Source organism: Strix uralensis, chromosome 14 (assembly GCF_047716275.1).
Source record: "Strix uralensis isolate ZFMK-TIS-50842 chromosome 14, bStrUra1, whole genome shotgun sequence".
Classification (NCBI taxonomy): Eukaryota; Metazoa; Chordata; class Aves; order Strigiformes; family Strigidae; genus Strix; species Strix uralensis.
This window is the reverse complement of record NC_133985.1, coordinates 4,378,889-4,394,959: the sequence shown is the minus strand read 5'-3', so window position 1 is coordinate 4,394,959 and position 16,071 is coordinate 4,378,889. Positions and strand designations below refer to the sequence as shown.

The 16,071-nt window shown below is 37.5% G+C and overlaps 1 protein-coding gene across 9 annotated transcripts in view; it reads left to right on the top strand.

Moving 5' to 3' along the window:
* The window catches only part of MATR3 (matrin 3), a 28,251-nt gene extending 13,070 nt beyond the window's left edge, over positions 1–15,181 (top strand). For 8 of the 9 annotated variants that reach the window (XM_074884000.1, XM_074883998.1, XM_074883994.1 and 5 more), the window contains 13 exons: positions 1,096–1,157; positions 1,673–1,714; positions 1,975–2,078; positions 3,854–3,906; positions 4,365–4,490; positions 5,064–5,189; positions 5,365–5,535; positions 6,804–6,935; positions 8,820–8,863; positions 9,337–9,727; positions 11,386–11,779; positions 12,380–12,501; positions 14,112–15,181. In XM_074884000.1, the coding sequence (XP_074740101.1) occupies positions 1,096–1,157; positions 1,673–1,714; positions 1,975–2,078; positions 3,854–3,906; positions 4,365–4,490; positions 5,064–5,189; positions 5,365–5,535; positions 6,804–6,935; positions 8,820–8,863; positions 9,337–9,727; positions 11,386–11,779; positions 12,380–12,501; positions 14,112–14,162 (1,818 nt within the window). In that variant the 3' untranslated portion in view covers positions 14,163–15,181. The remainder of the gene's footprint in view (positions 1–1,095; positions 1,158–1,672; positions 1,715–1,974; positions 2,079–3,853; positions 3,907–4,364; positions 4,491–5,063; positions 5,190–5,364; positions 5,536–6,803; positions 6,936–8,819; positions 8,864–9,336; positions 9,728–11,385; positions 11,780–12,379; positions 12,502–14,111) is intronic. The other variant, XM_074883999.1, reaches the window with a different exon arrangement.
* The last annotated feature ends 890 nt before the right edge of the window (positions 15,182–16,071 follow it).

Below are 16,071 nucleotides of genomic sequence, written 5' to 3'. Positions count from 1 at the left end.
GAAGAGACATGTAAAACAGTTGGCCAGTGCAGTATACATGTTCACAGTTGAAAATGTAGTTGGTAAGAGAAAATCTTTAGTTGTTAAACTGCCCCCCAAAGATCTATAATTACCCTCCCCTTCATTTCTCTGTGAACCTAAAGCAAACTTGCCCCATGTGTCTCTGCTGATCTCTTTGCTTACTGAAGAGCAGCAGAGTGGAAATTAAGACTGTGGCTCACAGATGTGCAGCAGTGAAACTTCAAAGTTCTGTCACTTTACAAATGGAAATGTAGCACAAACTAATGCTGTTACTTGTAAGATTGTAAGGTTATGGAGATCAGGCACTGTGTACTTTGATAAAGGAGGAGTCCCCATGCCTTCTCTCTTGAAATAAATAACCCTTTGTAATCAAAACAGTCTGCAGAGAAAAAGTGGAAAGCCCTCATTCCTTTCTAGTGCTAAAACCAGAACCAGAAGGAGTTTTACCTGGCTGATTTGGTTTAATTCCATTATTCCTCCTTTGTACCATCTTGATCTCCTTTTTTTTTTCTTTATTATCCCCCTCAAATGGTCATATATTTTTATATTTCACCAGTATACTTGTAGTTTGTCCTAGCTATGCACTTTCATTTCTTTTAGTCTTTCCTTTCTGAATTCCTTGCAATTTCTTGGCTGCTTTATGGTTCTAAAAACTTGAGTGTTTAGTTCACGTTAATCTTTAAAAGTCTGAGGAATGAAGCAGAGAGAGTGGAGGAAATTCTAAAATTACTGAAGACAAAAAAAAAAATCTCAGCATCCAGTTCTAAAAGTTGAAATTGCAATGACATGCATGTATGCTGTAGCAGTTATCCCCTGGTAAGATTTGCACCCTGAGGCAGGGTCAAGCCCATAGATTGCAAGACATTTTTCATCAGACACCTTTTCACCCAGGTTAGGAGTTGAGGTAGGTCCAATTTCAGTGTCTCTTTAAAGCACTACAAAAAGAGATTTCGTTATCTGTGTACCTGCAAGACTTCAGCTTAGAAGAGAAGATACTGCGCTGTACAACGTTATGTTGTTAAAAATGGCTTGCCATATGTGGCTGTTAATTTTTAATTATTTACTTTGCTGCAGGAGTGGAACCATCATATCAATGGAGCGACTCACAGCCGACGTTGTCAGCTGCTGCTTGAAATGTATGAATTTGAAGTACAGTAAACGTTCTTGTGGCATGAGGGCATGTACAACTAAATAATGGCCAACTACATTGCACGAAGCAGGTTTAGAAAACATGCTGTGCCTTGTAGGAAATAAAAACAACTTAAAAGAACATCTTCAGGACAAAAAAGGGATCTCAGTTCCTAGCTTTCAAATCCTGCTGATATATATGTAAAGAGTTGGATCTTAACAGTTGAGAATCCGTTGTAATTTTTTTTACTAGTCACACCAACTTGTAAATTTTCCTGGTGAAACATACTGTGCAGTTTGGCTTATAAATTGGCAGACATGTTACATATAGGGTATGAAGTTTCTCATTAAGAATAGCACTTCTGATCTGTAGATAGAAACTGCTCGTGTGTCTTGCAGTGGGCAGTATTACCATCTGTTTTATCTGTATTAAGATGGAATGGTATCACTGCTTGTATGAAAGTTACTACATAGGTAGAGGAGATTGTATTTTTCTTACCTTCTCTTTTTTGTTTCTTTTAAGATATCCAGAATGGAATCCTGACAGTGATTCAGGACATGGAATGTAAGTAGTTACGACTTTTAAAGTACTTGTAACTTTTTTTACTTGAAGCAGAGGACATTCTTAACATTTTATGTGAAACAACACACCTCCTTTTCTTCAAATTGATACCTCCCTTTGTTTTCTACTAGCTGAAGAGCAGCCGTAAAAGTAGCTGAAGTTGATATCTCCTTAGATGCTCTGCAGAAATTAGGCTTTTTTTGAGAATGAAAGATTCACAGTGTTTTGGTTTAAAATTAAGGTGTGTTTTCCCCTCTTTCTAGGGGTGATCCCTTTATGTTACAGCAGTCCACAAACCCTGCACCAGGAATTCTGGGACCACCACCACCTCCATTTCATCTTGGAGGACCTCCTGTTGGGCCAAGAGGTAACATCAACAGGCACCTACTTTCACAAGACTTTAAATTCTTGATTTTTTTTTTTTCTTATTCTTTTTTTAATTTGTTACCAGTGTTTTAGAACAGCACAACACAGTCACTTTTCAGAGCAGTGGAACTGAAATACTTTAGTCCATCCCTGGCCAAAGACTGGTACTCAGATCCCACACTTTCACCTTTCTACCATCTGCTAACTACCAGCCGCATTATTTTGGCTGTTTTTTTTAAATGTGTTTGATTAATCCACATGTGTTTTGGACTTGTATTTTTCCTGTCTAAAAGTTTTTTTTATCTTCTGATTAGCTACATGTTGGTGGGGTTTTTTTTTGTGAAATTTGCAAGAATTCAATGACCTAAGTGTTTTTCCCCTTTAATTTCAAATGAATTCAGCAAATAAATTTGAATAGCAACTGAGAAATGGGAAGATAGATGATGCAAGCTTCTTCTTCACAGGCAGGCTAAGAATCAGGTTCTTGCCTGAAGTTGTTACTTCCTACCTTTTAAATAGTTTGAGTGACTAAAAGAGCAAAACTAATTAATATACCTAGATATCCTGGCAGACTACAAGTATTTCAGATACTTAAAGGAATTTTTAGATGATAGATGCATTCATCCTTGATTTCATTAAAATAATACTGTTAATTTTTCAAAACATCTCAAACTTGACTTTGAGGCAAACTATCTGAAAGGCTTTTTTCAGGTGTTTGCTAGTAAAATGGGCATTATGATAGAATTGGTGTGTTTTAGAACCAAAACTAGGCATCTTTTTCTACACCGAAAACCTCAGTTGTAAAAAGTGTATCTTAGTTAAAGAGATCTCACGTCTTTTTTGTATGGAAACGTTTTGCTATAGCAAATCTTACTCTAAAACAGGAGAGATTTTTTTTTTTTTTAGCAGGCTTTAGTTATTCTCTGCTATTTCTGCATGTTAGTAAATGCAGCTCTTTCTCTAAACTGCACAGAATGATCAGGAAGGAGGACCTCAAGTTACAAAAGCTCTGAAATAAGTTAACAGCCTGTTGTGGTTTAATGGCAGCCAGCAACTAAGCACCATACAGCCACTTGCTCACTCCCCTCACAGTGGGATGGATGAAAGAATCGGAAGAGTAAAAGTTAGAGAACTTGAGGGTTGAGCTAAAGACAGTTTAATAAGTAAAGCAAAAGCCACACATGCAAGCAAAGCAAACCAAGGAATTCATTCACCACTTCCCATGGCAGGCAGGTGTTCAGCCATCTCCAGGAGAGCAGGGCTCCATCATGTGTAACGGTGACTTGGGAAGACAAACGCTGCGAACATCCCCCTGTCCTCCTTCTTCCCCCAGCTTTACACACTGGGCACGACACCATACGGTCTGGGACATCCCAGTTGGGGTCAGCTGTCCCGGCGGTGTCCCCTCCCAGCTCCTTGTGCCCCCCGGCCTGCTCCCGGGTGGGCTGGGGTGAGAGGCAGGAAAGGCCTTGACTCTGTGTAAGTGCTGCTCAGCAGCAACTACAACATCAACATCCCTGTGTTACCACACACTGTTTTCAGCACAAATCCAGAACGTGGCCACATACTAGCTACTGTGAAGAAAACTAGCTATCCCAGCCAGAACCAGCACATAGCTGTTTCAGACTGTAATGAAATATTATTTTTTAAAACTTGATGTCATTCTGCTTTAGTATTACAAGTGACTTGTATATCTCTTAAGAACTTACGGACAGACATTTTAATACCAGTCTTACAAGCTGAAGTAAGCTTGCTCATTCTTTTAATTTCTTAAAGGAGCTGGAAATGGAAATATGCAAGGACCGAGACACATGCAGAAGGGCAGAGTGGTTAGTATTAAAAATTTGTTCATTTTTTTTAAACAAGCTACAATTTTATTACATACTTTTTGTTTGGTTTTCATATTTTTTTTAATTAATGGATTGTCTTTAAAAGCGAGATTTTAAGATTTATTTGTGTGGAAATACTGAAGCTTTGGAATAAGATTGGTGTTTCATTGTGCCAAGTACTCTATGAAATATTTGTTCCAAAACTGTACAGACTCTATTTAAACATTCTGTTATGATCAAGCTGTGGGATGTGAACGTACAGAAAGGCAGCTTCGGCATGGCAGGCATCTTCCTCTGGAGATCCATGGAGGTTCTGTGCCTTTTCTGTTCGTGCCTTGTGTTGGTTACCACTGAAAATTTAAAAAAATAAATAAAAAAATTATACAGAGCCTTTCTTTTAGGTTAACTGATACACATTTTTCTTTTCATGTTGTGGATACGTGCTTTGTCTTCAATAGGAAACAAGCAGAGTTGTTCACATCATGGATTTCCAGAGGGGAAAGAACTTGAGATATCAGCTGCTTCAGCTTGTTGAACCATTTGGAATAATTACAAATCATCTGATTCTAAACAAGATCAATGAGGTGAGATTAAGCCCTTCAGTACTGCTTTTGGCACTGCTTGGTGTCTTTAGTATGTGATAACACCTGTGTCACCAAGGTCACATATGTGAAAGGAAGAGTGACTAGTATGTTTCTTTCCAGAAATGCTGTAGTACTGCATTTTAAGTTAAATATCATTAAAAAATCCTTCTTGCTGGTGGTTCATAGTTTTCTCAAAAATACAGTATGCTTGCAAATTCTGTTCTTCTAATATTCTCTGAAAACTTACTTGGTCATAGTTGGTATTATACAGTGTCATATTTTGAAGAGTGGAAAAAGCCAGTATCATAGAAGAGAAAAACCAGGAAGCAGTTGAATGTTCTGAATCCAAATCTAGGTGGAGTGTAAACAAACCAAATAGCTCTGTTTGTGCACTTAAATAAAGTATGTGATGTTTATGCCAAGTTCTACAGGTCAGTTAATGTTGTAACCAAAAGGCAGTTTTCATTTTTGATGCAGCTATTTTTATGGGAAAGCAAGGAAGAGCTTGAGATTTTAAACAAAAATACTGATTCTTGAAGGAGTAGCTCTTAACTTGTTTTTATATGATTTCAGGCATTTATTGAAATGTCAACCACTGAAGATGCCCAGGCTGCAGTAGAATACTATTCAACAACACCTGCACTGGTGTTTGGTAAACCAGTCAGAGTCCACTTGTCACAGAAATACAAAAGAATAAAGGTAAAACACTTCTGCTTTTTTTTAATCTGGGGCAGTCAGTGTTACGAGGTCATTGCATTTAAGTTATTTTTAATTTATGTACTTCTCAGCTGTATCAACTTAAGAGACAATCACCCATGTATATTTTATATAGTATATACTTTAAAAAAAAAAAATTATTCCCTCTTAATTTTAGAAACCTGAGGGTAAACCTGACCAAAAAACTGAGCCGCCAAAACCAGAACTTGGTCGTGTGATTCACCTCAGCAATTTACCTCATTCGGGATACTCTGACAACGCAGTACTCAAACTGGCTGAACCGTATGGAAAAATTAAGAACTACATCCTCATGAGAATGAAAAGCCAGGTAACTGACCATAGGAACACTTACATGTGTGAACATTTGAAACTAAGGTTTTTAACTGGGAAGAAATGATGTGCTGTTAATTGGTGCATGTGTAGACTTCCTGCTCTAGCAGATATGAAAATTATTAGAGGCCTATGTAGGTGGTGTTCTGCTATCTAGCTTACTGGGGAATGTTACTGTAATGTGAGCTGCTTTAAAAGAAACAGGCCTCAGCTGTGAAGAAGGTATACTTAGCTTTCAGGCTTATTTTTTTTGTTATGCAGATTTCTAGGAGTCTTAAAACTTTAAGGCTGAAAAAACACTAACAAATATATTCTGCTATTGCACATTTCCTTCACTTACCCTTTACTTTTCATTCTTCAAAACTAAACAAAAGCAGCCCTGCTGTGACTCCCTAACATTAAAAAATGATGTTTGAAGATAGTGCATTGCATGTGTATAGTAAAATGCTTTGGATGTGCATGTACATGATTTCTATAAATACACAGGAGTTTAAAATATTTAGTTCTCAATTTTTTTCAGCTTTGCTGTCCCAGTTTGTTGCTCCCTTGAGTTAAATAGGAAATTCCAGCACTTTTTCAGAGATGAGTGCCTGAATCCCCTAATGCCACACTCCTGAAGTGAAAAATTACTTGAATATTGTATGACCCCTAGGAAGTCCTCCCTGACCTTATTTCACTAGAAAAATAAAATCCCTTGCTGTCTGAGTTGGATGCAGAAACAGCTTTCTTCTGTCTGCCAATGATACTTTATCCCAGATGTGTTTTTAAAAGCTTGTTCATCAAACTTCGTGTGTCATAGGCTTGTTTCTTGGAGGAACATCTTGCAAAGCAGGGCTTACAGACCAGCAGTTACTGCCTTTCTGTTTCAGGCTTTTTTAAAAAAATAAAATACTGGGGTAGTTTCTTAGCTACCCTGGAATTCCCAGATACTGAAGCACCAAATATATTAATTTCATTGTCCAGATGCTTTTTATTTGGAATCATATTTTACTTTATGGTGACCTTTTTTGCAGGTTATTTAAATGCCTGTTGTTTAACTTCAGAGCTCTCTATGGGACAGATACTGCAGAATTGAAAAGCTGGGGTAGATAGAGCACTTCAGTAAACTTCTAAAAGCATGGCTAATTTGAGAGGATGGATATAGCTGAATCTCATAATTTTGTTTCAGCATTTGGAAGTGCTGTGTTTTAAATTAAGTAGTTTTGCCTACAAAAGTGTTGTGTATTTCATACCTGTTTAATGTGTGTATGTGTTAATCTTTTTCAGGCTTTCATTGAGATGGAGACAAGAGAAGATGCTTTAGCTATGGTTGAGCATTGTGCCAACAAAGCTCTTTGGTTCCAAGGCAGATGTGTGAAAGTGGATTTATCTGAAAAATACAAGAAACTGGTGTTAAGGGTAAGTAGTGGTTTTGGTCTTTTAGTTGAAGGTGTAAAGTGAAGTAGAAGACTGCTGTCACTGAGAATTTGATGCCAATTGTAAAATGGAAGGATTTACTTTAGTATTTTCTGGCTACTTAAGTGCAGTTACTTAGCATGAGTGTGGTGTTATGAGGCTTAGAACAAAGTTAAAGAATTTTTCTTTCAGATTAAACAAAAACCAAACAACTATTAGAATCCAGATTTTAGAGTAATTGGTGTAGATTTTAATTAAAATTTCTCCATTTAGTATGTTCTGTAATGTGGGTTCCTTTTTCCTCAGCCTCCTCTGAAAATGGTCGTTGAGTAAAATCAAGCTGGGTGGCAGAACTATGTACTCGTACATTGTGTGCTTAATTCTTGGCTTTTCTTTTCCTAGCTGCTGGTCAGTTTGTCCATTTTGTTGTACGCATACTGTTGTGTACAGAAAAAAGAAAAAGGTTCTTAGGGATGCCTTTTTAAACTATGAAGTATTACAACAGAATGTGTTTCCTCTGTTAGATGCTATCCAAAACCTTTTTTCTTTAGCACCAGAAAGCTTTTTGATCCCTGTTGGGGATGCTAACCCCAGCTACCTAGATAGGTTGATTGTCTTATGATCTATTTTTTAAGAATAAACTTTGTCAAAACTTAGAATGTAACTGCACTTTTGCATGTGCATTTCATATCAAGGGGGGAAGGTGTGTGAGCTGGCACAGGCAAGACACAGGAACAACCACAAAATACAGATGAAATGCAAAGAGTAAATTTATTCTCACTACCTTGTGACCCAGGGGATCTCTGCAGCAGCACCCAGGCAGAGGCACGCAAGCAGGGGCGCAGGCACCGCAGAGCTCAGTCCTTGCTAGCCAGAAAGAGGAGAAGAGAGAGAAGATCTCGAACCTGCTGCTTTCACCTGTATATATCAGGGATTTTTGCAGACATGGTTTTCCAGCGTGCTTTGATCTTTCCCACAGCAAGGCAGGAATCTAAGGATGTTCAATAAGGGGCCTCTGAGTCTATCACAGGGCCTGTGTTATTGAAACACAGATGTTCTACTTGTCCAACCTAAAAAACTAAACAACAAGTAGTATGATACATGTGTTTTTCTACACCCCAGCTGCAAGTCACTCCAGCGTGTTTACGAGTCTCCTCGCCAATCTTCCATTATATTCCCACAGAAGGGTTGGCTGATAGCTTTTTTTGACGTAACACCAGGCTACCACTCTTGCAATTATAAGACATTCTCCATCAGACTAGGACACTAGGTAGAAAGGCAGAAGAAATCTGAACTGTCAAGCTGTCTCAAAAACAAAAGCTTTCTATTGTGGAGTATGAAGAAATCTTACTATTGCACATGATCATGCACCAATAATGAACACTTTGTGGCAAATTCAAATACTTAACCAATGCACTGAATAGTTTTCCATGTTACTGCCACACAAGTGGAATTTCCTATTCAGTAACTCATAAATAAGTGAAATGTTGTGAGTCTGCTAAAGCTTTCCATGTAGCTCAGTGCTAATGATAGGGAGAAGAGTATGGATTAAGACTGATTTGTGCCATCGCCTGCACCACAGTGTATCAGTTCATAAACAAAAGGAGAATTGTATACGATTTTTTTGGAGCAGGACATCCCATTTGTTTTGTATTGCATAACTGATAATTACTGTGAATAAAGACATGGGCTTTCTAGGTTGGTAAGGTCTTGTCTAAGATAATAGCAGTTTATTAATTGGTAGGTGGGCATGGTAAAAGAGTACCTGTGGATTAATGTAACTGGAAGTGCTTGGCTGGATTGTGTGGTCTGGTCTGAATTGGTGTTGCAACAGTTGTATAAAAAATACTCTATTGTGACTTGAAATTTTTTTTAATTTTATTTTAGATTCCAAACAAAGGAGTTGAACTGCTGAAAAAGGATAAAACTAGGTAATTTCCTATTGCTAAAGCATGATGTTGTTTAAAAAAAATATGAAAATACCTCATCCAGAGTGTAGAAATCATGCAGAAGACGGGAGGCAAGCTCTGAGATCAAATTGTTGTTTGCTGTGCCTTGAGATTAATTGTTTCTGATATGCTACCTACCCTCTTCCTCTAATGGTGGAGATTTCACAGCCTCTTCAGGCTCCTCAGGAAATCTTTTCCAGTCATTAATGAGCCTTGCCTTCCTGCAATTTAAACCCATGAGCAGTTGTTGTCCTTTCTTGTAAGGACAGTCCCTCCTTGCAGCAGCCTTTTGCATATTTGAAGAATGGTATCCTTCAAGGTTTCCCTCAACCTTCCATTTTCTGAACTAAAACACAGTCTTTTCCAGGCTTGTCTAGAAAAATGACCTACCTTTTTTTTTAGTAATTTCTGGGCTCTCTTCAAGTTTACAAGCAAGTATTCTTTGTTCTTTACAGAAAGAGAACATATTCTCCAGACAGCAAAGATTCTCCAAGTGATAAGAAGTCTAAAACAGACACTACTCAGAAACCTGAAAGTGGCAGTGTAGAAGATAAAGTGAAAGAGGAGAAACAAGATGATGCTGCTGAGCCATCGGGCACTAAGAGTAGTGAACAGGCAGACCAAGATGAGCCTAGTTTACTCCTTGAATCTGAAGATGAGTTGCTAGTGGACGAGGAGGAAGCAGCAGCACTGTTAGAAAGTGGCAGCTCAGCAGGAGATGATGCAGATGTTGCCAATTTAGCAGATGTGACTACAGAAGAAAAAAAGGACACAACTGATGATGTGACCGTAAAAACTGAGGGGAATGTTGTGGCCAATCCAGCAGCAAAGAAAAAGCTGAAAAAGGTAATCATATAGCAAGGTACCTGAGTGTGGAAAACCCTATGTAACTTCAGTAGCACACCACAGTACATTCTATTTCAGATCTTTTTCTGTGGGTCTTTATAAACACATGCGTGGCACACCTGTCTGAAGAGAAACAGCTGTTAAAGCTCCTGTGAAGAAAATGGAAGATCCCATTGGATGCAACTTGCAAATGGAGTCAGTCACTGTTTCTGTTTTGACAGAAACGGTTAACCTTCTACCCATATTGCTTCCTGGGGTTTTTCTTGCCTTTCTCTTCACCCCTTTTTTGACTAATACTAAGCAGCCAGGAACTACTTTCTCCTGAGCAGTTTCTTGTGAGACTGGCTGTAGTTACTCTTTTGAGCACAGAGCAGAACAATGGCATTCAAAAAATTATTTATCTGGGACTTGAGGCTAATCTAGACTTGGACAAAATTGTACGTACGACTACATTTTATGCTTAGCCAGAAAGGTAGGCAAGTCCATTTGTGGTTAGCTAAGGCCCACTTCCAATTGGAGGGGAAAAAAAATAGTTTCAAGGTGTCCTCAGTCATAGGCTACTTGCTGTGAATTTCCTTTTTCTCACCAGATGATCCCACACTCTCATGGTTTTTTATGTCCTACTAGCTGCTTTTTTAATCACACTCAGTTATGTGGAGTAGCATGCAAAGGTTTAGTAACTTTATGAACTTGGTATGTTGTCTTGCAACAAAGTAAGGCATGTTCCTTATTCTTAATGAATGAAGTGTGCATGGTTTTCAATTGGGGGGGATCCTTCTATCAGAAAGCTAGGTACATGGTGTTGGGATTAATACTGCTGATGCAAATGGCAGTGGTTACTTGTTATTATGTGGGTATGTTATGATAAACTGCCTCAAAACCCAAACTTGCTTCCTTGAAGACCTACATTCTTAGAGCACAGATATAAAGCTAATGCTGTTTCAGTACTACTCAAGGTTGCTGTTAAGCATGTGGAATACTGATGTCTCTGTATCAGCAGGAATGTTTAAAAACAAAACAGAATTCAGTCAGATTCACTTTTAATGAAGCTGGATTTTAAGAGACTTCCATGGCTTTGGTGGTTTTGGGGTTGTTTTTGGTTTGGTTGGGTTTTTTAAATGCAAAAGCTCTAAGCTCTTGGTTGAAAAAAGAGCTCTTAATTTTTTTAAATGAACTTTCATACTGTTAGTGAGCACGGAATTGTTCTTGTGAGGTTTTACCTTTTACACAGGCATAAATTTGAGGATCTTGTGGGACTGTCTTTAGAAACAAAACTTGTGCATTCCAAAATGACTTCCACTTAAAATACTTATGTTAGAAGGACTTTCAAAGTAAGAATATTAAAAAGATACTGAAATTCTCAAGTTGAAGATCCCATGTTGATAGGATAAAACAGTGGACCCTCATGATGAAAAAAAAAAAAAAAAATTATTCTGAAATTGAGCACTTGATTCTGGGACAGTGGAGTACATTTTAAAAGAGCTTCTTACACTTCTGCATGCTTGAGTAACATTTTGAATGAGTGAGGTAGGTCTTGAAGGAAGAATTTGAGCATTTTTCCAGGGAATTTGGAGAAGATGTTTCTCTTCTGAAAATTAAGACAATTTGAGGGAACCGTTTAAGAATAAGCTGACATAAGGAAAACGTTTTCTCAACAGCGATACGTGGGTGGCTTTCCGCGGAGCATGGAAGGTTTTGTCACTCTAGATGAGGTTGGTGATGAAGAAGACTCGGATCATCAAAAACTCCGCAAGTCAGGTTTGGCAGTAAAATCTGCTGGCAAAAATGATGATAGTTTGGCAGAAATCAAGGTAGACAAGATTGAGGAGCCAGAGCAGGAAAACGAAACGTTAGAAAATGGAACCAAAACCGAAGACAATTTGAAGGCTGAAACTGTTGAAGCTTCTGATACCACAGCAGCACAGGATACTGAGAAGAATGCCCATGAAAATACAGACACCCAGGATGAACAGGAAACAAAGAATGTCCAGGAGAAATCTCTTGTTCCAGATGAATTTAGGATTGGGCCATACCAGCCAAACATTCCTGTTGGTAAGGCTACTTCCATTTCTTCTCAAATACGTGTCTCTGCATTGCAGTAGCATTTCTCATTTCATTTGACTTTTATTTCTGGCAACACATTGCCTCTGAGCCTTTCATTATAGGGCTTCCCACTCTTCTCCCTTTCTTCACTCTTCCCCTAACCCTAGTTATTTTCATTCTTTTTTACCTTATTTTCATACAGTTCTCCATAACACTTTCCTTAGGCAGAAATTAAATCGGAAGAGGTATATTTCAGCAACACAAATTCAATTAATAGCACAAATCACAGTAGTGGTAATAGTTTAGTTTCATCCTAAATACTCAGAACTCAGAAACTGATCACAGAACGTTCTTAGTTCTTTTGAAGGAACCAATAAAATGGACCCTTAATCTGAAAGTTTGTTTTTAAATTTAAAAAAAAAGTCTGCACATATTTAGTTATTACTAGGCCCTGGCTTGACTAAACTAAAACAAGGACTTTTAAAGATAAAGCAGCTTTTAATGTAAAGTGACTTATGGTTTTAAGATTTAGCTGAAATGACATATGACATTAAAAGAAATGATGTAGAGTAGATCTCTTAGTTTATTTTGTGGTGTTTACTTCTCTAGGTGTGAATTATGTGGTACCCAAAACAGGGTTTTATTGCAAATTGTGTTCCCTGTTCTACACAAATGAAGATGTTGCAAAAAAGACCCATTGCAGCAGCCTTCCTCATTATCAAAAGTTGAAGGTAAGGCAAAAACTTGTTCATTTTAAATGGCGTGATTCTTTCCTGGGGAATAGATCTGAATGAGACTGGACTGAGGAGAAAAAAAAAAAAAACAAAACAAAACAAAAAAAAAACAAACCACAACAAAAAACCACCCAAAAAACCCCAACTTTCAGGAAGTGGAAATTGGCTTATTCTATAAATTAACGCAAGTTAGACCTCTCCAAAACTTCATCTTGTGAAAATAATACACAGGATACACATTTTAAAGATGGGCTCCAGCATTTTTTTTGTAAATTTGGATTAAAGAGGGCGCTCTGATTGGAGTAAAGGCCAGGCGTAGAAGTAGTGGTGCAGAGTAAATACAGATGACTCAAATCCCTTCCAGTTGTCCCTTTGAGAATGTTTTTAACCAGTCAACAGAGCTTAAGCTGAAGTTTTTATAGATTTAAAAATCCATATTTGCAACTTCTGACTTTGTGAGCATGTTTTACAATTTCTAATTGGATTAGGTATCACATGATTGCATGGCACGAATGATAATGCTGCTGCTCTATCTTTGTGTACTGTGAGCTGCTTTTAAATATCGCCTCCAAGAAAGGGAAATCCTAAACAAAATTCTAATAATAATGCAGTGTTCACATAAATTGATTTCATATCAGTTGATTATTGAGCTGAAAACAAACCCCGGGGGTTCCATAGAAAAGAAGGTGGCATCTCAGACTCAAAGCGTTTGCTTTCTTCCTTGCAATAATAGGGAACCCTAAACAAGTACAGGGCCCTGGAAGGCAAATGGCACAAACAAATGTCACAAAGCAAACAACATTATGAAGGAGTAGATCAGAAAATCAGTTACCATGCAGAGTCCTTGTAGTAAGAAAAACCCACCTCATCCATCACCCATAGCTTTTTTTTTCTTTTTTTCCATTGAGGTATCTGATTATGAGACTTTAAAGACTTGATGTAAAAGGGGAAGTGGGGGAAATAGTCCCAGTTTATTAACTTTCTCACTTCAGTGAAACATGATTTGAGTTGCTTTTTCCATGGCACAAATGACTAGCAAGCTGCTCTTGAATGGCTTTGTAACACTGGTGTGGTTTTAGAATCAGGGAAGGAAGGTGGGGAATGCAGCTTTTGTTTCACAATGGCAAGGCACTTCTCTAGCTGGGAGTCTCGCTCACTTTGAGAGCAATGAGTAAATAAACAGATTAATTGATAGTGCTACCAAATGTCATCAAAATGATAACAAATTCCTTAAACTTCCAAAATAACCCTTCTCTAGGGAGGGGAGATATTTCATCCCTGGCTTTATAGATGGCTAATTCCAACCAGGTAAGTGGCACAATTGCTGTCACAAGTCCATGACAAAATTGAAAGTAGTTCTTTTGGCTTGCCCGCCTGGGAGGAAGGCATTAACGGCAGGCAGAGGCTGCCATTTGGTGTTCACTGGTGGCAAGCTGGATAAGGTGGTGCTTCAGAGGAGCTCCACTTCAGTATGTGGAGAAGTGCCAGTCTTGTAGTTATGACCTTTGCAGTTAATACCTGAAAATTGAATTTCTGTTTCTATTATTGATGGCATGACTGAGAAACTCTTTAAATATATCCAAAATATGATTGCTTTCTTTTAACAGAAAATTCTGGATAAAATGGCAGAAGACCACAGGCAAAAGAAAGAAGCTTAAAAGGAAGGAAGGATGTAAGGAAAACAGTGGCTTTGTTTTTAACGTTAATCTTTTTTAAAAGCAGTACAAGTAGTAGATGGAAATACTGTATTCTTTTTTTGTTTTAGTGAAATACAGTAGGCATTATAGGTCTGTTCACGTGTTAAATGTTGTAGCAAAAAGCATATGCAGTTAAGTTAATGACAAAAAATTTGTTCTTAATGTGAGAATGGCAACAAGTTTTTGTTTTGACACTTCAAGCTATTAAAGAAAAAAAATCTTACACCCTCGTGGATAGCTCATCTATGGGAAGAAGACTTCATTTAAGTGAAATTTACTGCTTTCAAGCTTCAGAAATTGTCTTTCAATTCCATTCTCAATAAAAATTAAAAAGTAACACTGTATTTTATTTTATCTAGAACATTCCATATTTGTCTGAGCCTAGCAGATATTTAATTTTGAGTGTGTAAGGCTGTCATTGCATTTCACTTTTGAGACGTCTTTAAATGTAAGTTGCATTTTTAAATGTTGAATTGCAGTTTCTTTTAATGTCATTGCTGTTGTATAGCAAATAGAACAATTAGTGATTAGTCAGCTTTACAACTTTGTGATTTTTTTTCTTAGCTCTTGATAGACTTCCCTATTCAGCTATTCCTTGTATTTTTAGTGAAAAGTAAATGCCCATTCTCCTCTGACCAGTATTATTTCCTTGAGCTCTTCCTGCTTTTACTTGAATCTTGTAGCTGTCATACATCTCTAGTATATTCAGAAGCAGCATTTGAGTCCTGAAATGTAAAAAGGTATCTTTATATTCTTCACATGTAATTTTTTCATACCTGCATTTTAAAATCGTTTTGGTTAAAATCTGGTTTTGTCAAGCATCTTTAGAACTGTGCTCTTAATGTACCTGCACATGTGAGATGTGAACAGGAATTTGCATGTGTAACCTGTGTTTATCTGTAGTTTTTGTTATTTACTGCTTATTTGTGAATTCAGGTTACTAAAGTGATTTACCAATAAACAAAGCTAGGCAACAGTAATTTGTTATAGATGTTTGGCATGTTAACCAATGTGTCTACTGAACTCTTTACTCCTGTGTTCATGATACCACACTGAAACTCTAGCTGTCTTTTTAAAATTTGCATGTTTTAACACCTGTGATTTAGCAGCTTACTGCATAACTTTTCTTTCTCTTTCCTAAAACCTCTTTCGTTTCCAAACAAATTAAAATATCACTTGTTAAAACACTGGTAGGTATATTCTGCTGACAGTTTTTATTTCTTGAGTTTTATGGTATTTTCATCAAAGCTGAAGTTCAAGCTACATCATGTTCACGTGGATAAATTGACTAGGGACAATTCCTTCAACCTGTTGAGCCTTGTGGCCAACAGGGAGGCTGCAGTGCTAAGACAGGTTTTCAAATGTAGGAGGATGAATCTTGATGAAGTTCATTTACTTAAGCAGATAGACACAAGATGGTGTGTTTTGTGGAAGTAAAGTCTTGTAACTTTCTGCTGTTGCACCCTCAAAAAAGGGAAGGTGTGAAATCCCTTTTGTGCAAGAATTAAGTAAAACTTCCAACATCTCATACTGTGATGGTAGCAGTTTCTCTGGGGATTTGGTATAATGTTGAAATGCTAATAAGTAGCTACGGCTGCAGACTTTATTTAAATAGCATATCCCCATTATAAAATCTTACCGTGCAGTGACTCATTCTTGCACTTTTACAAAGATAAATTACTGCTTTGTACATGGCACTCATTAGTATGCAAAGTTTTGTTTGTGTTTAGGTTAAATTTATTAAATGTAATGCAGTGATATAGTCTTAAAATGACTCTACAGCTTTCCTAGGCCCCTGAAAGAAAGTGCAAGCAACAGCTGCCCTGCAGTCAGTTCTATTTTGACTAGTCACAAGGATGTATTTGGACGG